Genomic DNA, 22595 nt, shown 5'->3' with positions numbered 1-22595 from the left:
CAGCTCCGCGCCGGAACCGGAAATATCCGCCCTCCCGAGCAAAATGGCGCCCTCCTATAATTCACTTCTGCTCAAGATGGTGGCGCCGTGTAGTGCACGGTGGGATGTAAAATAAGACCACCTCATGGTCTCCTCCGCCGCGCAACATAATTCGGCAACACCTTACAAATACATTCCGAAACCAACACGCCCGAATATTTAAAAAAGACTCCTCACGGTTGGGGCATGAGGTCTAAGAAGCGGAAGAGAGAAAGTGCACGCCCCATTCCCGTAAGGATCGCCTAGCGTCTTCACTATCCCTACGTGGCTCAGCGCGAACCCGGCCCTTTCCGCTTGGTGGCTTGGAGGGCAGCGGAGAGGGAGCGTAATTTCGTGGGCGCAACTGTGAGTAACGGTGGGCAATGTGAAAAATACGGTATTAAATTGTAAAAATAAACTGTGCTCAGGTAAACTATTTAACCCTAACATTTCCATGCGCGCAGGGGGCGGGGGCAACTCTTCCCTCAAGAGATTGATGCTCTGATGATTTTGGTTGAGGAACTCCATGCCCGGAAAGACTTAGTCCACCCAGGACTAAGGCAGGAATGGGTTACGGAGCGGAAAACCGGGGATGGAGGAAAAATCAGTCTGTGGGCTGCTGGACAGTAGCCCGCTCCCGCCTAGGCAAGAGCGCGGAGAGCTCTCGCAGAAACTGAAAGGCCCCAAGAGGAAGGACCTCCGGGTTCTGACTTCTCCGTACTCGGGCCAAACCACTCACAGAAAGGTGAGGGGTTTGCGGGTCCAGGCGTGCCCAAGTATTTCATTCCTGTTTGTAACATGTATTATTTTCTCATCTGTGAAATGAGAGTGGGAATAATAGTACCTACCTCACATGGTGTGGAGAGTAAATGGGTTAAGATAGGTAAAACGCCCAGAAAAATGCCTGGCAGAGTAAATGCACGCAACTTAGTGAGCACCTCTTGGGTACCAGACCCTATTTTAGGTCTTGGGAATACAGCAGTGAACAAGATAAAACGTACCTGTTTCTTTGTTGCTTTTTGAGTTTACATACGATGGGATGGAGAGGAGAGAGCTCGAGGGGGAGATTTTAAGAAAGACAGGAAGATGTGGGAGAAAGCCCTGAGAATTTATGGGGGGATAATGTTCCAATCGGAGGGAAGAGTCAGTGCAAAAGTACAGAGCTGGAGCGTTGGAGGCCGTGGGGACCAAAACAATGAGAGGGAGGTGGGGGGCAGTTGACTGAGGGCCTCGCAGTCTGGGGGAAGGACCTTGGAAAGCCGTGCTAGAACGCGTGCCTTTGGGGAAAAAAGGCAAGGGGCAATGGCAAAGCTGCTGTGGGTTATGGCCACTCAAGTGTGCGAAGAAGGCCAGAATCCATCCCTTGAGAGCAGCTACTCTCCTGGTCCCTTGCAGACCCCTGCCTTCCTCCGCAGCCACGCTGGGCTCCTCCATAGCCTAACGACTGTCCTTTAAGGCTTCCAGGCTTGTACATCACCTGCCTCCATGGCGCCCCCACCTGGCTATCCTGTCGCTTTTCCAACACAACTCTACCCCCACCCACGTGTTTTGTTTCTCCTGTGGTCGTGGTAGACCCTTGCGTTTACTCACCCCAGTATCCAGCTCGCTGCCCATGACTCCCGCCGTGCCTGCGCCCTACCGGGCGCTCAGCACAGTGGAGAGGTTAGCGATTCTTTGTCATCTCAGTGTGGAATGTGGGATGTGTTGCCCAGCATCTCCTCTCTGCCCTCGAGAACACTGGCTCCTCCACCTCCTACCTCCACTCTCCAAAGACATCATCACTCAATCACATTATTACATTTTTTCCCCTCGAGAAACCTCATTCGGCTCTCTGTTTCTTGAACTTTGCCCGGGGTGCCCCTGTGGAATCCGCGTCCTTGAGGTAGGCCACCAGGAGACTAGGTTCAAAAGGAGCCAGCCAGGTCCTTCACACCGGCTCAAAGATGGGACCTTTCTGTAACATAGGCTCTTTTCCAGAAGCCTCCCAGATAAGCCCTGCCCTCCCGGGTTCCCCAGCCCACCTCTGCCCAGCCCCTCCCAAGTCCTCTTTGCCCTGCCTCTGGGCCGAGACCCTTGAAGGTGCCTTTCCTCCCCACACTTGTCTCTACTCTTGAGACGTTCTCGCAGCGCCACCTCCTATGGGGCCAAGGAGGGAATTCAGGTTTTGCCCTGGAGCCCACCAGGACTAAGCCAGTGATGCCAGTGGAGGAGAGAGAGAAATGGGATGTAGTGGAATTTCCTGTTGACCAGAGACCCTGCAGGATTCAGGCTTTCCACTTCAGAGTTTTCCTCCAACCACCACCTGGCCTATCCCTTCTTGGAGGGTAGGCCAGCAGGCCATAATGCCACTGAAAGACAATCTTTAGCCGAAGGAGGCCTTGCCCCAACCCTGGGGACGCTGGGGACCTCTGGCAGTAGCTCCGGCAGGGGCCGGGGTGGTGGTGGTGGAGCAGCCTTTCCTGCCCAGCCCCAGCTGCAGTTGAGTCCCATCCACGCCCACTTCCCTCAAGGGCGTCCGTGGCTTCCTGCTGGGCATCCAGGTCCTCGCCTGGCCCGGTTAGGGTCCACCTGGTCTCCTCACTCCTCTCAAGTAGGAATCTGTAGGTTCACTCTCAGTTAGCAAAGGGAGCCTGGCCTTTGGGAAAAAGGGACATAGAGTGATGTCCCTCCGCTGCTGGATAGTTTGAGAATCAGCTGTGCCTTTCACAACGAAGTATACTAACTACTCTAGCCAGGTTGGGCCGGGCCTCCAGCCCTCTTCCTTCTCACCCAGGGCATCTTTTCTCCAACCTCAGGGAGGTGGAAGCCTGCTCTCACCTGCCCTTTGGGGAAAATTCAGCTCTCCTCCAAGCCATCTTCTCACTTCTCCAGGCTGCCCACGCCCTATAGGCAAAACTGGTCCTGGCCCCGAGTTCAGTGTTGTCTCACCCACTTATCATCTGAGCCCCTGGGCTGCCCCATCTTTCCCGTCCCGACGGGCACCACCTCCATTCCACACAAGGTACGAATCCCACGGAAGAAACTGGAGAGGCTCTTCTAAGGAAGTCTGTCTCACTATTCCTTTTCTGAAGGGAGCCCCCAGGACCCACACAGCTGGAAAGAGCCCCTTAGGCTTCTTGCCAGAGGCCCGTGATCTCCGGGAGCAGAGGCCTCCATCCCCTCCTGCCAGCATTCAAGAGGTGAGAGAGGTCTTCCCTTGAATGCTGAGGTGAGGGCTTCTGTAGGTGCTGGGTAAGGGAAGGAGGGAAAGGTGTGTGGCCAGGACCAGAGGGCCTGCTGACTGCCAGCCCTGGGCAGGCGGTTTCCCTTCATCATTTTACTGTCCTTCTGCGGATTCAGTGTGGTTGGCTCTGGCATGCCCCATGCTCTGTTGCTGTGACTACATTGGCCCTCCCTTGCTCCTCCAATTCATCCGTTCTCTCCCACACAGAACACACACTGTTCTTCTGCCTGGAAGGCCCACCGTGTCTAACCCCCCTTTTCTTAGTTAAATCTAAGCTTCTTTCAGGTCTCAGCTCCGGTTGCCACATCTGGGAAGCACTCTGTGACCCTCAGATGTAGGTGAGGCTCCTTTATTTCATGCTGTCATAGTGGTGGTGCAGTGTTTGTTGGGTCTCATTTAAGTTCTGCCACCGTCTCCTCTGAGTGCCCTAAGGACAGGGACTAGGCTGTTTCTGCTCACATGTTGCATTCCCAGCAGCTGGTAGAGGCTTTGGTATGAGGAAGATTCTAATCATGGTGGCCAGCCCCACAGGCTGAGTAGTTAGGGGCAAGTAGTTAAAGGGAGGGGCGCTCCAGGCAGAGGGATCAGCTTGGGGGACAAGGTGTGCAAGTGGTTTGCATGCACAGGTTTGGGAGTGATGGTTTCAAGAAGGAAAGTAGAGTGAAATCCAAGGTGGGCAGGGAACCCTAGTGCTTTTGTCCTGAAGCCCAGGACAGTCTCTTTAGGATTATCTCATCCCTCTCCTGCCTAGCCTTGATTTTACTGAAAGGCATCTGTAGTCAGAGTGAAGGCTAGGTCGGAGGAGTAAGACTAGAAACAAGTAGAGTTCAGAAGCTGGAGAGGAGGGTCTCCTAGAGGATCATGAGAGTCTTACAAAGGAAAGGACAGAGGACTTAACCAAAGGCCTTATGAGTGAGGGGTTGACCATCTCTTCCAATCCATCTCTACCCTGCTTCCTTTACTCCAGGGTCTAGACTCGGGTTCTGAATACAGAAGCTATTTAATGATTGAGGCCTAAAGAATTAAGTTCAGAAAGGCTGGAGACAAGGAAATGTGAGACTGTCATTATAGGTTCTGTTCCATTCTTCCTAGTGAGAGGTGGGGATGTGGCATTAAATCAATGCTGGGAACAGATCTTACAAAGAAATCACATGCCATTTTTTAATGTCTCTTGAAAAAGATTCCTTGTCCATCTTAGCCAGTAATCTGAGGTCTAACAGTCGCCTAGAAAGCTGCTAAGGCATTCTATTGGGTCTTCCCTGCGAGAGGGACCGTGGGATTCCCCAGGGCCTGGGTGCTTTAGCAGATGCGCAGAATCAGAGGCTATGAAAGTGGGCATGATCTGGTCAGGTGTATTCCAGGCAGGACTATAAGAAATGCCAGCAGAAGGCAAGCTTCTTGCCTTGTTAAAGGATTTAAAGCAGCATTAGGTGGTAGGGAGAGACAAAAGGTGACCCAAGGTGCCTGTTCTCGGCTTTTTACCAGGAAGAGGATTTCATATGAACCAGGGTCAGGAGATTATGTTGAAATGGAACGTTGAGGCTAGCTAGCTCACTACAAGATATGACAGCTGAGGAGACAGGCCTCAGCTCTCATAACCCTTCCCTGCTCACACCTGGGTTAAACAGCCAGCGCCTGCTGAGAAATTCCATCCTTTGCTACAGAGGGAGAGAAGGGATTTTATGTGCCTAGGAAATGGTAGACAAAAAAGGGGGTGTGACCGCCAGGGATCCTCTTGCAGGCCACCTGGATCCCCATTTATCTTTGCAGGGGCCCTGCTAGATGCCAAGTGGAATTTTCAACCAGAAGGCTCTGACCAACTCTGGATCTGAATCCTTTAGGATGGGAGAAAAGGCAAGGAAGGCCTAAGCATGAACCTCAGTTAGTGAGATAGATATGGAGGAATGAACCTCCCTGTTCTTTAAGGCTATATCTAATTCAAATCCCTGAGGTATCCATTCCCCCCCTTTTTGGAAGGTGGATAGTTGGGGAGAAGAGTAGCAGGTCTCCTAGTAACAGGAGCCTTGTGGCATCTCCTCCTATACTTCCCACATGCACAGATGAGCTGTTTCCCCAAGCCCCAGATTCTCATACTGTACCTCTGAGGACTCTGGTTTGTGGGCAAACACTATCATTAAAAGTTAAATTTATCATTACCTTTAGCTCTCACAGTCTCCTCTTCAGCCCTGTTATTCTTAGAACCTCTCACTTCATCTTCTCTCATTAACACTGCCACCGGAAACTGCTTTCCCTTCCAGGACTCCAAGACCTCCTCACCACCTTCTGTCAGGATCTAGTGTGAAAGGAGAAAGGGAAGAACCTACTTACCTGCTTAAACACTAGGTTCTGCCCCTCATCCCATTTTCAAAAAGTCAGGCATGAAATAAAACCTTATTTATACTTACACTCCTCCTGTTTTGAGGTTCTAGCCCCAGCTCTTTTTGGGAAGAGGGTAATGGGGGTTTTTTTAGCTGCTTTTCACTAGAGTTCTCCCCTGTCACATCTCTTACATGTGATCCACATGGATCACAATTGTAACCGGCTCAAGGCCATTTTGGTCAGATTTAAAAAAAAAAAGAGAGCTGCCTTTTCTCCTTTTATACCTAAAAATATCACCTTACAGCCATCTCTCTCCTGACTGAGAAAAGAAAGTTGTCTTACTTCGCCTTTTTCTTCTTCCCTTTGGACTTTAGTACTCCTGAAGGTCCTAGGAAGGACCAGAATTCAACCTGCCTTTTTTGTATAGAACTGTACAGTTCAACATGATTTGACAGCCACTAGCCATATATGACTATTTAAATTAAAAACAATGAAAAATTCGGTTCCTGAGTTGCACTTGCCACGTTTCAAGAGCTCAAGTCATATGCAGCCAGTGGTACCTCTACTATATTGCATAGCACAGATTTAGAACACTTCCATCATTGCAGAAAGTCCTTTTAGAGCTGGTATAGACGGCTAGTGTCCCTGTCTCCCCCTTTTTGTAATCCTGTTTTATCAGTCAATAAATATTTGTGCTAACTTCACTGTTACAGGATAGCTTTCAAAGGTGGTCAGGGATTAGGGGTGGCAAACAGCATAGAATCTCTTGGTCCTATAAAGGTTTCAGAAGGGATGGCACAGGGACCAGAGTTTGATGGCCAATCTGAGGAGGAGCCTCAGATTTTAAGGAAGTGCTTTAAGGGCTGATGTTATATAATATGTATCAGCCCAGGGCTTCTCCCACTCTGACAGGAACAGAGAGGCTCTGGTCTTATCTATAAGTTCTGTATAATACTTAAAAAAACAAAATAAACAATTGCCCTATGGCCCTGCTGAAACTAAGGAATAGCTGAAGTGATTGCCTTTTCTTGCTAATTGTTTCTAGATCTCAATTTCATATACTGCTTTATCTGTTTTAGCCCTTGATGGCAGTGATATAGACAGCTCTAATGTTTACAAAAGGCCTGTTGACCCTGCCACCTGTATGCCAAGAGCTGGGAGAAGTGGGGGTCATATCAATTAATCCACTGATGCTAAGGCTACATTTAATAAAATTCCAGATAGGTGAGGCTGTTCTTCCACTGAACACTTTTGAACACCTGTGCTAGGCACTGGCTATAGGGCCTAAGTGAGGCTAGTCATGGCACGTCCGTAGATCTGACCACTTTTCCCTGAGACTAGACAAGTGGTTCTCAACCAGGGATGCTTTCGCACCACCCCTCCCCAAGACATTTGGCAAGGTCTGGAGACATTTGTGGTTGTCACAATGGTGGAGGAGTGCTCCATACATCTAGTGGGTAGAGTCCACGGATGCTACTAAGCATCCTTGAATGCACAGGACATCCCCCACGCCCCAAAGCAAAGAACTATCTCACTCAAAAATGTCAAGAGTGCTGAGGTTGAGAAACCCTGGTCTAGACCACAACATGGATCAGTTCTTCGTGCCAAGACTAATCATGCGGTCCAGGGTCAGAAGGATAGTAAGTGAGGCTAACAAGTGTCTGATAAATTGGGAAAGAAAAAAATTAGGAGTCAGTGCAACAGTGACCTCCATAAAGATGAAGGGCAGGTATAACTGGAGTGTGTTTAACTGCACTAGAATGCTAAGAGCTAAGGTCATGGTGCAATTGGAGTTCAGGATTTCAGATGTGTAGCAAGTCTGTGTGAAGATGAGGTGCAGGGTACAGCCACAGGAGTAGAGAGGAGCAAGTTTAAACGGTCTGTCTTGTGATACAGCAGTCAACAGCTGAACCTAGTAGGGAAGACATTCAATAAGCAGATGAGCGTCTGGTGCATGTAGATATATATCAGTTTTTCTCAATGTTTTTGTAACCCACACCTTTACTTTCCATATACCTTAACATCTCACATTCTCTCTCCCTCAATGTTATTTAAAATTTCAAAATTAAGTTTCATGATTAAAATTAATCAAAGCAATGGTAATTTTGGAAGGCAAAAATTTATTCAGATGATGTAATAACCATGTCACTATTAAGCCTTAACTTTTCTTTCCTGGATGGTGTAGAAGATGCAACAAAACACAAGCTGCTTTGACAACACTCTTGCAGTGTTTTCTCCCACAGTTAGTTATACCAAAAAAAAAAAAGCTTTTAAGATATAAGGAGAAAATGGAATAACGAATGGATTAAAGTCTGAAAGTTTCTAGTCAAAACAATCAGACTTTGAGTTCCACAAACTCCTCCTGAAGTTTTTCCAGTGAGGATTGAACATCAGTGTGAAACATTCTTCCCAAAAGCTACCGCAGGTAGGTTTCAAGAACAAGGTCAAGAACACATCACCCAAAATAGTTTTAGATTCCCTTCCTTCCTTCTCCTTCCTTCCTTCTCTCTTTCTTCCTTTCCTGGAAATAACATTCATGTATCCCATTCTCTAAAGATTGGCCAAGAAAATTAAGACATTTTAAGCATGAGTTTGCTATCTGTAGCTAGATTTTTGGCAAGTACTTAAAGTATTTCGTAATGAGCAGTGATGTTGGTGTTTGCCCCCTGACATTTCAGGGTCAATGTATTTTAAGCCTCAACGTGTTAAATTATGCTTGAAGTTTTAATTTTTGAAGTTTTTTTTTTTTTTTTGCGGTACGCGGGCCTCTCACTGTTGTGGCCTCTCCCGTTCCGGAGCACAGGCTCCGGACGCGCAGGCTCAGCGTCCATGGCGCACGGGCCCAGCCACTCCGCGGCATGTGGGATCTTCCCGGACCAGGGCACGGGCCCGTGTCCCCTGCATCGGCAGGCGGACTCCCAACCACTGCGCCACCAGGGAAGCCCAATTTTTGAAGTTTTAAAGTACAGATTCTTTATCACAGGTGTCCCAAAATCAGTTCTGTCCATAAATTCAGCTGAACGAAGTTCTTTGACAACCAAGGAACCTCAGTATATGACAGAAAACACTCTCAACAGCATTCAGATCTTCGAAAACCAAGGCAAACTGGGATCAAATGTACTATTTTTCACAACAGTTATGCTGACAGCAAGGCTTAAGATTTCCAGTAGATTATGGGCAGACTGATGGAAGTCGATGCTTGATGGTGACTGCTGCAGTACATCTTTCTTTCAAAATAAATTTATTTATTTATGGCTGTGTTGGGTCTTTGTTGCTGTGCAGGGCCTTCTCTAGTTGCGGTGAGCGGGGGCTACTCTTCTTCATTGTGGTGTGCAGGTTTCTCACTGCGGTGGCTTCTCTTGTTGCAGAGCACAGGCTCTAGGCACACGGGCTTCAGTAGTTGTGGCATGCGGGCTCAGTAGTTGTGGTTCATGGGCTCTAGAGCGCAGGCTCAGTAGTTGTGGCGCACGGGCTTAGTTGCTCTGCAGCATGTGGGATCTCCCTGGACCAGGGCTCGAACCCGTGTTCCCTGCATTGGCAGGCGGCTTCTTAGCCACTGCGCCACCAGGGAAGCCCTGCAGTACATCTTGAATGCCAGTTTTCTTGAATTTTTGACAAAGACCCATATCTAAAACATGTCATTGCTGTAGCACTACCAACATATACTCCTATAATTTTTTTCTTCCAAGTTCATTTCATACAACTTCAAAAATATTGTCTTTAGTGCTCGCTTAGTGAAAATAGCACATCCACAGTTTTTAAAGCCTTATTCTGAACATAAACAAAGCACAATTTTCTTCATCAGTAGATTAATCTCAACTAATAGCAAAGAAGGATGAGCTGTTTTTTTTAAAACCTGACGTTTGATATGCTCAGTCAATGAATTCAGAGTTCAGACGCAGAAATCGATGAAGAAATTCTGGAATTCCTCAATTTCCTCTCAAAGTTGTGGCAGCATTCGGAATGCAAGGTTTCACAAGTTTCTCCATTTTTTTCTCCTTTGCAATTAAAAGGGCTATTTAATAGTAAGCTTTCATTGCCTTTGAAGATTCCTGTTAATATTCCAATACTGTCCAGTCTTAAAACTGCAGAGAATTGTGCTCTGCAGAATACTGTTTTTAGTGGCATAACTTTAACAGTGTTTGGCATGTGTCACTGCCCAACACTTTCAGATAACTCAGCTGAAGAAGTTGACCCTATCTTCTGCATAATACATGAATCCATACTTGATAAAAGCCTCAGAAAACTTTTGGCTGCCATCTTTAGCTACTTCAAAGGAGAAAACAGAAAAACAAGGAGTACTGATGATGGAAGCATCTGGTCCCTCTTGCAAAGCGATGAATGACTTTATCAGCGGCAGCTGGGTGGCAGGGCAATTACAGGCATCCAGTTATGCCTGAGCCTCAACAAGTGAAATCTTTGTTCATTTTCTTTTTATACACCCGTCTGCCGCCTAAAACCTGACACCATTTAATGGTGCCCTTGGTCAATCTAAATGATCTCATTTTCATAGTCCTCTGATTCTAGCTTGAAGAGTTAAGACGAACTCTAACTCATGGGATGGACAAAATGGAAGATGTAAATAAGTAAACTTTTCAGAGCTAAAAAGCCTCTTCTTATACAAAATTAAACTTTAAGGAATAGCAGTATAAATGGCACGATATCCACAACAAACATCTCTGGGTATCCAACTAGTTATACACCCCACTGACAATAGGCCTTACGCTGAATGATTCTTGCTCCATCTTTGTATTCCCACCAGCCAAGGAGTTCTTTCCAATTTATTTCTTATATTATGAAAAATTAAATCTTTTTTTCTTTTTAACATTATAATACTAAATATGATTTTATAAATGATAACTCTCCCCATACCCTGCAATGCTGATATAATGTGTGAAGGGAGGGGGAGAGAATGCCTTTCTTTTCTTTCCTGAAAATCACTGACCTATTCCTTGAGTCTGTGAGTAACAACTCCCGACTCATAGCCCCTAAAGCTAAAAAAGCTTGATCACCTCCAAAGTAAGATTAAAATCTTGTTGAATTAGTAGCCGACAAAAGAGAATTTAACGTAACCAGAACTATGTGGTGGCTAATGTATAGCATATTAAATAAACCATTATATAAAAATAGTTCTGGGCTTCCCTGGTGGCGCAGTGGTTGAGAGTCCGCCTGCCGATGCAGGGGATGCGTGTTCGTGCCCTGGTCCTGGAAGATCCCACATGCCGCAGAGCGGCTGGGCCCATGAGCCATGGACGCTGAGCCTGCGCGTCTAGAGCCTGTGCTCCGCAACGGGAGAGGCCACAACAGTAAGAGGCCTGCGTACCGCAAAAAAAAAAAAAAGTTCCATATAATGCTAACTATTGTGAGAGTTTTGTATACTATGATTCTAAATCATGCTACTGTAAGGTGCATGTTTACCAATGAAAGGAAGTGGCAAAACTATAAACTGTATAAAGAATGAAGGACTATGTCAGTTAATATCAGTTTACACATAGCCTACATAATTTTTACGTCTTCAGTGTAACTCCTATGTTTGGTAACACCATCAACCTAAGTTCTGGTATATGTTTGAAAGTAAGTTTTATTTTTTAAAAAAATATTACATATTTTGAAAGGGATTATCTCCTATTTGTTTAACTTGGTTTTGCTGTTTATACTTACTAAGGTGCTTTATAAATAACTTCTGAGGTTTCAAATGAGTGTTAGCTGGTCTCCCCAGATGAAAAGACCACCTCTTTTCTCTTGTCTAAATTGGCTTTCAATTAAAATTTTGCTTTCAAAATCCTTTCTAGAGAATCCTAGCAGAGGAATGAAAGGTTACCTCCTCTCCTCAGCTTCAATGTACCAAAACCCAGAAATATAGGACATAGCTTCTTCTATAAGCAAACTTGATTATTACCCTGGGGGGAAAGCATGGTAGTAGGGTTTATTCTTAAATCATATTAATATGATGGAACTAGCAGTGGTTTGTAGTGAAGGTTTGAGTCTTAACTGTGCACTTGCCAATAGTTACTGTGAAATGGGGGGTGATGATATTATCTAATATGTAATGCCTGTAGGGCAGTGTTCTGTTTTGTGTTTTGAAACCAAGTATACACCTGTGTACATATAATTTAAAAGTTTCATAAAACAATACTTACTGTGCTCCCATGCACTCTGATATTTTCTCTTCTGTTTCATTTAAAAATAATGCTGGGCATAATCCATTTATTTTAAGACCCACTAATTGGTCAAAATCTATGGTTTGAAAGTCACTGCTGTAGAAGAACATGAGGAAATACATTTTATAAACTGTAAAGCACTACTAAGACGTGAGCAGTTGCTATTGATTATAAGACTTTTATGGACTTGAAGGCAACCTCTCCCTCCTTGGGTACTGCTAGGAGTCACATCCATCTAGGCTTCTTGACAGTATTCATGCTGTCATTGAGACAATTTTCTAATACTCAGATCAGGCCTAGAAAGCAAGGTATTAACCAAATCAGAACCCAAAGAAATGAAAGGAAACTAGAGGAAAGTCAAACTAAAGAAACATTTGTTCAGCGCTTTATGGTTTATAAAATACTTTCACATATATGATCTCTTTTAATCTTAACAAGCCTAAGGGAAAAGTAAAGCTAAGAGGTTGAGACTTGCCCAAGATTAGACAGTAAATTGCAGAGCTAGGTCATCTGATCCTAAATCCTTAACTTCTTCCACTCTGATAAAATACCAGGTAAGGAAAGTGATCAGGCCAAGAGTTTTATTCTGAACCATCAAAGATGTTTATGCCCTCTGCCTTTCTCTACAGGGAAAATGGGCCCTACTGAAGGTGGGAAAGTGACCCCAGACTTTGGGAGGGTGGGTGTGTCCAGTTGCTCTATTAGTCCAGGAATCACACCTGGATTTTTGGTCTAACCAGTATTAGTCCTCTGTTTTGATACTGCTTGTGCTGACGTCCTGAACGTCTGTTATCTACAAGTACTGTGGCTTTCCATTCCTATGTATTAAGGTCCCCGAGTCTTGGTCAGGTATAGACTCAGGACTCACATCAGAGGGAAATTAAGTACTGGGGGTGGGGTGGGGGGTCTGTCACTTATACCCCCTTATACTTCGGTAGATTGAAAGGGAGTAACAACAGTGGTCAGCTCCCAGTTACTGTCTTTTGTCAGTTTCCTCTGGAGAAGCCAGTCAGCCGCAGCCAATGTCTCCTTCGTCCACATATACCCATCTGTCTCCACCCTGTGCCCCATCTGTCACAGAAGAAGAGGCTCAACTGCCAAGTCCCCAGCTCCCCTGGTTTCTCCTCCACTCCCTTCAAATCCCCACATTCCCTCATGCCGCTCACCTGGTACTCATGAACCACTTCCTCCGTCGGCACCACGCTGTGCTGTTTTTGGCTCCTGGATTCTCGACACACCACACAGACGGCCTCTTTGTCCACCTCACAGAATAGTTTCAGAGCTTCTTGGTGTTTGGAGCAGATGCCCTGATCATTCCCCTGGCTCCCTCGATTAGGAGTGGGGCACATCTGGCGAATTATCTGGACCGTGTTGGCCAGCTGCAAGTTGAGACGAAAGCTGCGACGCGTAAAGCTCTTTTGGCATTGGGGGCAGATGAACTGCCGTGGAGGGGCCGGGGGAGGAGGCAGGTGAGTGTCAGGATACAGCTCTTGGTCGTCCTCATCGTGTTCTTCCAATATCTCCTCTTCTGGGTAGACGTCAGTTCTCAGGTCATGTCTCACGCCTCCTAGGTAATGGTCCGTATCCTCCTCTTCTTCCTCCTGGTCCCACACATAATCCACGTTGTCCCAATCCCTTACGCCACCGTCACCGTCCCAGAGTTCATCACCCTCTTGGTCCTGGCACAACTCCTCGTCAGCATTCCCCTGGTATAAAACCTCTCGAATGGAGTTGCCACATCCACCGATGGCCCCCACCGCCTCGCCGTCCTCCTCCCATTCACCTTCCTCTTCGTCCCTGACTTCCTTATCATCTTCCTTGCCCCACAGCTGCGTCACACTCCCTCGGCAGAAGTTATGCCCGCAGCCGATGGATACGGGATCCTTGAAGTAATCCAGGCAGACGGCACACACCGCTTCCTCCTGAAGGGTCTGCGAGGCGTTGGGAGCAGCGGCATAGCCAGCCATCTTAACGCGCTGCCGGTTCGTATGGATGCGTCTGCTCACAGCTGAGAAGCGGGGGACACACCTGCAGGCCTGCCTCCAAGCGACGCTGGTGATCCAAAGCTGTCCCCAACCCTGCTCTGCCTGCTCGGGCCCTCAGAGAAGCCTTGCGCCCCTCTCTCAGACTCTCCCCAGCTTTAAGCGCGAAAGCCCCAGGCCCGAACTCACAGCTGCCCTCGGAAGGCAGTGGGGGCGGAACCAGGCTGCGGCCCCCACCTCCCTTTGAGACTCAGCGTGCAAACTCCGATCCCTTCACGTTTCTCGCCTCCCTTCCGGTTTGCCTGACCTGGCGGCTTCCGCCTCAGAAGCCGGCGCTCCTCACCCCGCCAGAGGTGACCGAAAATGACGTAGGCGCGTTAACCCACACTCGGGAGGGGGCGGACTGGGCGGACGGAGGGCCACCTCTCTATGGTTTCCCCCGGAAACTGGAGACGCGACCCCCGGAAACCCCTGCAGCCCATCCAGCCGCCCCAGACAGGAAAGAGGGCCTGGTCAGAATGGGTGGAGGCGGCGAGAAAATCAGTTTAAGCCACTGAGCGCTCTAATCAGCCAGACGCAGAGGGTCCAACAGCCGCTCAGGAAAGCCCGTCCCCAGATGGACCCAAAAGGGTCGGGATTGCGGTGGCTGACCTCTGGTATTCTCGTGCACTTCCGGCCCCTCTACCCAGAGGCCTTTGTGGTAGGGAGGATTCTGTCTGCACTGCTGCAGCGCTCGAGGGCGTGGTCTGTAGCAACCTGGCGGGATCGAGCTCACTGCGCAGTTGGGTGGCGGTGAGATCAAAGAATCTCACGTGAAGACTTGGGTGCTTCCAACTTTCCTCAGACCAATTCACCCCTTTCTTGCTGCCTGCCCTCAGCAGGCACCAGCTTCGCCTGTGGATCTTTTTACCTCCATTTATAATCCTTCCATTCACCATCCACTCACCATGCATGCATGCATGCATCCACCCACCCAAATAACCATTCATTTTTCATCCATCCCTCTATCTCTCCATCCATCCATCCATTTATCCATCCATTTTCATCTGTCCACGTTATAGGAACAAAAAAATGAGTAAGGCATGATTGTTCCTTCAAGGAGTATAGAGTTATACGCGAGCGGTCATCCTTCACCCAACGTTCACAAGGTTTATTTTGTTCTTTTTTTAACTTGACCCTCAGTAAGAATTACATTGCAAGTACTGATCCAATACAGACTTGCACATATATGACAGAAACAAAATTGGGGGAAATTGTTCTTTTCCTTAGGGCGTTCAAGTCCCTCTGATATGTTCTGTTTTACTTCATTAAGATGCTGTTCAACACCCGTTGGAGTGATTGCACCCCTCAATAATTGGTCACTTTGGTTTGAGGAACTCCACCTGCCCTAATGGAAACTTCAACGAGCCCTGGATCCCTTCCTTTCCCTCTCTGGGCCCAAGCTTGGACTCTTAAGTCCCACAGAGCAAGAATGGCAAATGTGCTATTCAACATTATACACATAGCTCCTCTGTCATAGTGCTGAACATATAGCAGGCACTCCCTACATATCTGCTGAGTAAATAAATGGAACCCAACAAATTGCTACCATCAAGTCCTGCTGGTTTTTATCTCCTCAGATCTAGGTCTTCTCTATCTCTGTTCCTTCCAGCCTACATCTGACCCCATAGCTTCCAAATGGACAAGAAGTTTCCTGAAGGGTCACTTGGCCTCATTTTAAGTCCATCTTTCAGCCACCAGTACCATTCACCTGAGATGAAAGTCTGACACTCAAGCCAAGTTGTTGCCTCTATGTCTTTGGGCATGTTGTTCACTCACCTAGAAGGCTCTCACCTCACTGCTTCACTTGGATATAATCCCTAATTAACCTTCAAGTCTCTGCCCAGGCATAATCTCCTGAAGGAGACTTCCCTGAGGCTGGCACCAGGCTGTGTTCACATCCCAACTCTGTCACTCTCTGTATGACCTTGGATTAGTTTCTTAACATCCCTGTGCTTCAGTTTCCCTATCTGCAACATAAAGATGATAGTAGCACACACGTCATGGGTTGTTGTGAAGTTGGATTAATTGTAAAATGGTTTGAACAGTGCCCACTGCAGTTATCTTTTTATCCTCATCACCTGCCACTATATTCCTTTCCTGTAGTAGATAAACCTTAGAAGAAACTCTCCCTTATCTCCTATTCTCTCCCACTTTGAGTAGGGTCAAGTGATTTGAACGCTGAGGGGAAAAATAATACGCCATCTGTCATCCTAGGTTTTTTTTTTTCTTCCTGGCCACAGTGCTCGGGATCTTAGTTCCCTGGCCAGGGATCGAACCCGTGCCCCCTGTAGTAGAAGCTCGGAGTCCTAACCACTGGACCGCCAGGGAATTCCCTGTCATGCTAGTGGTTCTGAGAGCCTTTTGTCTGGAGAGGGAGGGAGTTGAAACCCAGGTCTGACCTGCCTAAGGTGGGACACCTATTGGTGGTGTTTGTTAGAAAACTAGCAAGTAAACTCCCATATACAATCTGGGAACCATTCTGGAGGTCATGACTGACCCTGAGAAGCCACGGGGAAAATGTGAGCCATGAGAACTGGAACTGAGTTTCAAGGCTGGAATACTTCCCCATCTCTGAATGCAGGTTCTCCCCTGCACATGGAAGCGGGTGGGCAAAGAGCTGGGGAGCAGACCAAGGGAAGAGGGGGCTGCTTATAAAAGTTTCTGCTTGCCCCAGGGAGCAGAGCCCCGGTGGGAAGGAGAGCTGGAGAAAGAGCAAGGGGGAATGGGTGGAAGAAGATGGTGAGAGAAGGCTTGTGGGATCATCCTGAAGGAACTGTCGAAAAGGAACATAGAGTGGACACCCATTATCAAGAATACGTAGGTGAATAAAGACCTGTAAAGTTCAATACCTATTTTATCTTCTTTTTCCTCTGAATTACGTCTCCTCAAATCCGAGTGACAGCTGGGAGAGGGGCTTTGTTTAGATTCCCTCCAGCTGTGAGGCTTAGCTGTTATTTATCAGGGTATACGGGAGGCTTGGTTTTAAGCCCTCTTGCAAATTCCGCATCCTCGGCAACGAGGCACACTCTTCTATTCATAGGAAGACTGCTAGCCTTCTCCTGAACTCAGTTGGGAGCTGTGGGCTGTTGGAGTAGACCATTTGGCACACACAGGGCCTCAGGTGCCATTGTCCCAGGGGCACTGGGAAAACAGCTGCAGCGGAGGGCACTCAGGAACGAGGGCTCAGCAATGGTGGTGGCTGCCAGTGCGTTTTTCTCAGGACTCTGATTTCAGAAAATGTATCCGTGGAAACTTACATCAGCCTTTTCAGGCTGAAGAACCCCACACAACTGCAGATGATTAAATTCCAGTTTATGGTGAGGAGGCAGGTACTTGTCACACAGACACTGGGGACCACTTATCAGAGGTATCAGAGAGGCAGTCTAGCACGGGCTTGGTCACACAGGGGTTGGCAAATCTGGCCCTCAGTTTCTTTTTGTGAGGCCCAAGAGCAAGGAACAATTTTTAAATTTTAAAGGGGTTGTAAAAATAGAAAACAAAGGTGAATATTAGGACAGAGACTGTATGTGGCCACAAAAGTCCAAAATATCTACTATCTGACACTTTACAGGAAAAGTTTACTGACCCCTGTGCTAGGAGGCTGGAATGGAGGACCTCCAGAATGCCTTCTGATGTTACGATTCTGGCTTGTTTCTCCCCTCTGGGTTCAAGACGCGGGCTCGTCCCCAGCATCCTAGCACTCTCTCCTCCCAGTCAGATTCCAGAGGTCCTGGCTGGACAGAGTGAGTATGACCAGTGGGTCAGCCTTGCTTTTCCTTAAACTCAGGCCCAGCTTCTCCTCTGCCCCTGCTGCAGTGCAGATAGCTCTGGCTTCCTGGGTCTCTTCCCTGTCCTGGCTCTGTCACTGTGGAGCAAAGGTGCCTGGAGGGGCTAGGAAATTAGAGGAGAAAAAAACAACCAGCCCAGGGCTGGGCCTTCCGGTTGGCCTTTGTCGTATGTTCCCATCTGGCCAGGCCCTGGCTCCCTGGATACGTCCTGCATTATTCATCATGGTACTCATGGCAGGGATGGCCAGGTCTCCAGGGTTCTGGAAGGCCTTGGGGGAGGGCAGGCATGGCTGGGACAGTGAGGGTAACCGGGGGAGTGAGGCTGCATCGAAGATGGCTTGTAAGAAAGGCTTGCCATTCGGTGAGTTTGGATTCTAATGTCATTCACTGAATACCCATGATTCATTATTATTCATTCATGAATTCCTTCATTCATTTGACACATAATCACAAAGCACCAGGCCACACTGAGCAGCCAGAGATTCTGCTCTGAATATAGTGGCCCCTGAAAAGTTGTGGTTTGGGACAGGACTTCTCAGTTGAGTGGTCAGCATGTGAGATTTGTGCAAAGGGGGGTGCGGAGGATATCAGGGTGGCCTGAGGCCTTGAAGTCTGGACTCTACCCCCAGGGTGAGCGAGAGGTGGGTCTTCGGGTGGAGATCCCACAATTCTGAGCCCCAGCCAGCCCGGTCTGGCTGACAGAGGGAAGCAGTTCCCAGGAGAGGTCTGTGGCAGTACCCTCAGGACGCAAAGTCAGTGCCCTGCTGACAAGTTTCTCACCTGGTAGGGGTGGCTGCGGAAGGAACCCAGGAGAGAGGCCGGCATCCGGGCTGGTCCAGTTGGGCCCATAGCCCCGGACTTTGGTTGAAACCACTGACAAGCTGCTACTAATCAGAGAAACAAAAATGAGGGTGGGGTAAAGCCTGGGTTAGGGGAAACGGCCATGCTCTCTGGGCCTGTTCCTTCCTCTGTGGAATCAGACTCAGGACCCCTAGGTTCACCTCCTACCTGGCTGGCGGGTGCTAGTTGAAGCATCTGCCTTTGCTTCCGTTTTTGCAGGTGCACCAGACTTAGACCAATCTGTGTTGGGGAGGGGGTGGGAGGTAAGAGAGAGACACACCTGAGAGAGCTCACAGCCTGGACAGGAAGGACTGTAATGTGAGAGGCCTCAAGACCTCAGCAGAGGGGAGTCGCATGACGGGGTGGGGTAGTGAGAGTGTCAAATTATCAGGGGCTCCTAGAGATGCTTTAGCGTCCCTTTAGGTCTTAAATCTCTTATTTTATTTTTTATTTTTATATACTTTTTGGTTCTTTCCCCTAAAATGTATTTTATGGTTCCATGGGCAAAACAGTGAACTAGCCTCTAAGGGAAATATGATTAAAACAAAATAAAGTTGAAGTTGCTCAGTTGCCGAGGAGCTCATAACCCAGTTATGGAGCAGACACTTCCTGAACGTCACGACGGTGGCGCCATTGGCAGCATAAAGGCTGGTAGGTTCTGCCTGGGGTGCGAAGTTGCGGTGAGGGCTGCTTCAGCAGGGAAGGGTTAGTAGGACTCAGGAAGGGGGAGGAAGGGCCCCCAGGCCAGGGTAGGCGTAGCGGCTGTCCCTTCACCTCAGGCACTTCCGTCTACCAGTCCCCTGGTCCCGGAGCTCCAGGTCTTCTTGCAGATGTCGTGTTCTGGTGAGAAGGCAGGAGGCCGAGTGGACAGAGGGTGAGGAAAGCCAGCAGGAAAAGGCTGCGAGGCGCAAAAACTAGGGTTTGCTGATGGATATCCAGGACAGATATTGACTGCTCGGCCTTTGCCCTCTGGTAGTTTCTAAACCAAGTAGCCAGTGAGGCTAATGGAAGAGCGAAATGACTGTAGCCTTTGGGTGGCAGGTGCCTGGGGCCCTGCTACTGTCCTGTAGGGGCTGTTGTGGGACTGTTCCAGTCCATGGCCTCTCTGCCCCTTTTCCTCATCTGGAGGGATGGTCCTATAATCCCGCGGCCCCAGAGGTATTCAGGGTCCTAGACACAGAGAAGCACAGAACTGGATGGGAACTTCCGGCCCATTCTGCCCAGGGCTTGCACTTATAGAAGCCGGACCCTCTATCTAAGGCTCCCTGAATATTCAATGCCCTTGCGTCAAAGAAGCCATGCAAATTGCCAGTCTAAGGTCTACACTTGGCTGGGCAGGACCAAAGCTGAGGAGGTGGGTCTGGGAGGTGTGTAGAGGAGCGTGAAGCCTTGGCGATATGTGTAGGGTACCGAAAGATGACACAGCTGTACCAATTCAAAGAGAGAATGACTGGCCAGAAGCCTCCTCCAATCTGCTTCTCCCCAAACACACTCTGCCTCTACCCCTTCCCCAGGGAAGAATGTTTCACTTCTGCTCAGGAGGACCTAAGTGCATCCAGGGCTGAGGGAACCTTGAGGGTCCACCTGGGCACTTGTGCCTCCTATCTGTAGGGGCCAGACCTGCCCCGTTTCCTAACTTGTCTCACCAGTCAGACAACTGTAAAAATAAAACATGTTTATTGCTGCAAAACCTTATTAATACAGGTCCATAATCTCTTACCCGAAACCCTTAGGGCCAGATGTATTTCAGAATTTAGAATTCTTTGGGCTTTAGAAAGCTACCCAGGTATGGATGCTGAATATTACATAATACTACCAGAGGGGTCTGGGGTGACGCCCCATAATCCCCCAGATCAATATTTCTGTGGAAAATTGTGAAAAGGCGCACTAGAAGAATAAATGAGCATGAATAACACTATTTTTTTGGGCCACACCGCACGACATATGGGATCTTAGTTCCCCGACCAGGGATCCAACCCACGCCCCCTGCAGTGGAAGCACAGAACCTGACTTCACTTTAAGGTTTTTTTTTTGTTTGTTTTTCCTCCCACCTCTCTCCCAGGTCAGTTTTTTTTTTTTTTTTAGTTTTAGTTTAATATTTATTTATTTATTTTTGGTTGCGTTGGGTCTTAGTTGCGGCACACGGGATCTTTCCTCGTGGCACACAGGCTTCTCTCTAGTTGTGGTGGGCAGGTTCCAGAGCGAGCAGACTCAGTAGTTGTGGTGCACAGGCTCTCTAATTGTGGCACACGGTCTCAGTAGTTGTGGCTCATGGCCTTAGTTGCCCCGCGGCATGTGGGATCTTCGTTCCCCGACCGGGAATTGAGCCTATGTCCCCTGCATTGGAAGGCAGATCCTTAACCACTGGACCACCAGGAAAGTCCCCCAGGTCAAGTTATGATGACAAAGTTAGGAAGAAACTTCTGGCTTTTGGTGTTTTTTTTGGATTTCAGAATTGCAGATAAGGGATTGCAGACCTATACTTGCTTGCCTATTTACAGAACAGCACAGTTGTCATTGAGACTTTTGGTGCAGTGGCCAGACTACCTGGCCTCACATCCCAGCTCTGGCATGAACCAGCTGCGGGACCCTGGGCCTCAGTTTCCTCACCTGCAGCACAGGAGTATTAATTCTCCCGCACAGGTGTGCTTTGAGGATTAAACAGCTTAGTATACAGTACAGTGCTCAGAACCCTGCTTAGTATGTGGTTTGCTCAGCGTATACGGAACATGACAACATCACTGAGAAAGACAGACATTTAAGACACATCTTCAGGACAATCTGATAATTACAAGCTCACTGCTGAGGTCCTGCAGGCCACCAGGGCAGGCTGAATCTTTTTCTAGTATTACAGTCGTTCACATCCTCAGGCTTGGAGCCTCCCAGGGCTGCAGACACGGAGGTTTCAAAAGTCCCCACAGGAGGCTCTGTCACACCTTGGGGTCAGCTGAAGGGGAGGCAGAGGGTGCCCTGGGAGGGGTCTGGCCTTGTGTCCTTTCTGAGCACTCCCTCTCTCTGCCAGGGCTCTGGAGTCCCAGCCCCTTAGCACATCAAATGGCCGTGAGACTGGATTCTTGTTCACAGAGGAGACATGGGGTTTCTGGTCCACTGAAGATGCAAAGGTGAGGCTGGGCCTTCTCCAGACATATCCTTCACAAGCATTTCCACAGGACACAGCGAAAAGGGGTCTTTCCCTTATTGTAACAGTAACACGTGCTTATTGCAAAAATTCAAATCATTCAAAAGGACAGGAAATAATGGAAAATATGGCCTGTGTTGTTTCTCATCCTCCAGCTGCCTGGGACCAACGAACAGGCCCCCAGGCACCTGTCTCTCTGAGCTTCTCCTCATATACACAAGGACACCCACACACCACATACACACTCACCCTCACATACACCCTATATCCTCTCACCCTCACACATACACACCCACACACCCTCACATACACATGTTCCCACCCTTGCCGCCTCCCCTACACCCTCACAGCCCCAACACTCGAATCTTCCCAAAAGCGGATCAGACATACATAAAAGAACACGCTTATAAATGAGGCAGGCATTCAGCCATTTCTTGCTGACGCTAGCAGGTGCATGAAGGATGCTGCCCCTGTAACTCTTTGACTATTGTTCTGGTTCTTCCCTGACTGCCCAGACCCTTGGTTTTCACGTTCGGGAAGTGGGAATGAGAATAACATAGCCAAACTCTCACAGGGTGCCTGAGAAGCTCAAGTGGGATTTACACTTAACATGAAACCATTCTGCAAACTGTCACGTGTAAAACAATCTGAGGAATTACTACTGCCCTTCTCCCCGTCCCCGGAACAGGAAATAATTAGACTTTTAAAAGGACTTCAGGAAGATGGCAAAGCCATCCTAGTGGCACAGACCACTTGTAACAAGACTGTTAGGGGTGAGGACGCCTCAGTTTCGGGGTGGGGTGGGCCCTTCACAGTCAGATTTCATACCAGCCAGCCAGTGCCGGGGGCCTTCAGGTCCCCAAACACCCCACAAAACACCTCCTTGATCTGTGACGGTGACCTTCAGTCAGCAGATGAGTGGAGTAGCCCCTGCTCTTGCTGGGCTTTGGGAATTATGGGGGTCCTCTCCACCTGCAGGGAGAAAGGAGGGAGGTGACCCCGGCTCCAGGATGGTGGGATGGGGCAGGAGGCTGAGGCCAGGGAAAGCACCCACCCCATGCCCCGCCCCCATCCTGAGTTCCA

The 22595-nt window shown here is 48.4% G+C and overlaps 2 protein-coding genes and 1 long non-coding RNA gene across 5 annotated transcripts in view; 1 reads left to right on the top strand and 2 right to left on the bottom strand.

Moving 5' to 3' along the window:
* The first annotated feature begins 91 nt into the window (after positions 1 to 91).
* Positions 92 to 22595, top strand: part of LOC117311683 (uncharacterized) — a 26504-nt gene continuing 4000 nt past the window's right edge. Inside the window, exons 1-2 of the long non-coding RNA XR_012331022.1 lie at positions 92 to 384; positions 13551 to 17488. This is a non-coding gene — a long non-coding RNA (uncharacterized lncRNA). The remainder of the gene's footprint in view (positions 385 to 13550; positions 17489 to 22595) is intronic.
* Positions 9401 to 13688, bottom strand: TRIM52 (tripartite motif containing 52). Its single transcript, XM_019951174.3, has 2 exons — positions 12888 to 13688; positions 9401 to 9558 (listed from the first exon to the last, which is right to left on the bottom strand). The coding sequence occupies exons 1-2, from the start codon at positions 13686 to 13688 to the stop codon at positions 9490 to 9492; spliced, it is 870 nt and encodes a 289-aa protein (XP_019806733.1). The 3' UTR covers positions 9401 to 9489.
* Positions 20034 to 22595, bottom strand: part of LOC109552729 (H-2 class I histocompatibility antigen, Q10 alpha chain-like) — a 17233-nt gene continuing 14671 nt past the window's right edge. Inside the window, exons 8-9 of one of the 3 annotated variants that reach the window (XR_012331021.1) lie at positions 22341 to 22484; positions 20034 to 20710 (exon numbers count right to left, since the gene is read on the bottom strand). Coding sequence is in view for 1 of the 3 variants with exons in the window: in XM_033853764.2 (XP_033709655.1) it covers positions 22420 to 22484 (65 nt within the window). In the remaining 2 variants the exon portion in view is untranslated. Of the gene's footprint in view, positions 22485 to 22595 lie in introns of all 3 variants that reach the window. The other 2 variants (XR_012331020.1, XM_033853764.2) reach the window with 2 other exon arrangements.

Source organism: Tursiops truncatus, chromosome 3 (genome assembly GCF_011762595.2).
Source record: "Tursiops truncatus isolate mTurTru1 chromosome 3, mTurTru1.mat.Y, whole genome shotgun sequence".
Classification (NCBI taxonomy): Eukaryota; Metazoa; Chordata; class Mammalia; order Artiodactyla; family Delphinidae; genus Tursiops; species Tursiops truncatus.
This window is presented reverse-complemented; position numbering and strand designations above follow the sequence as displayed.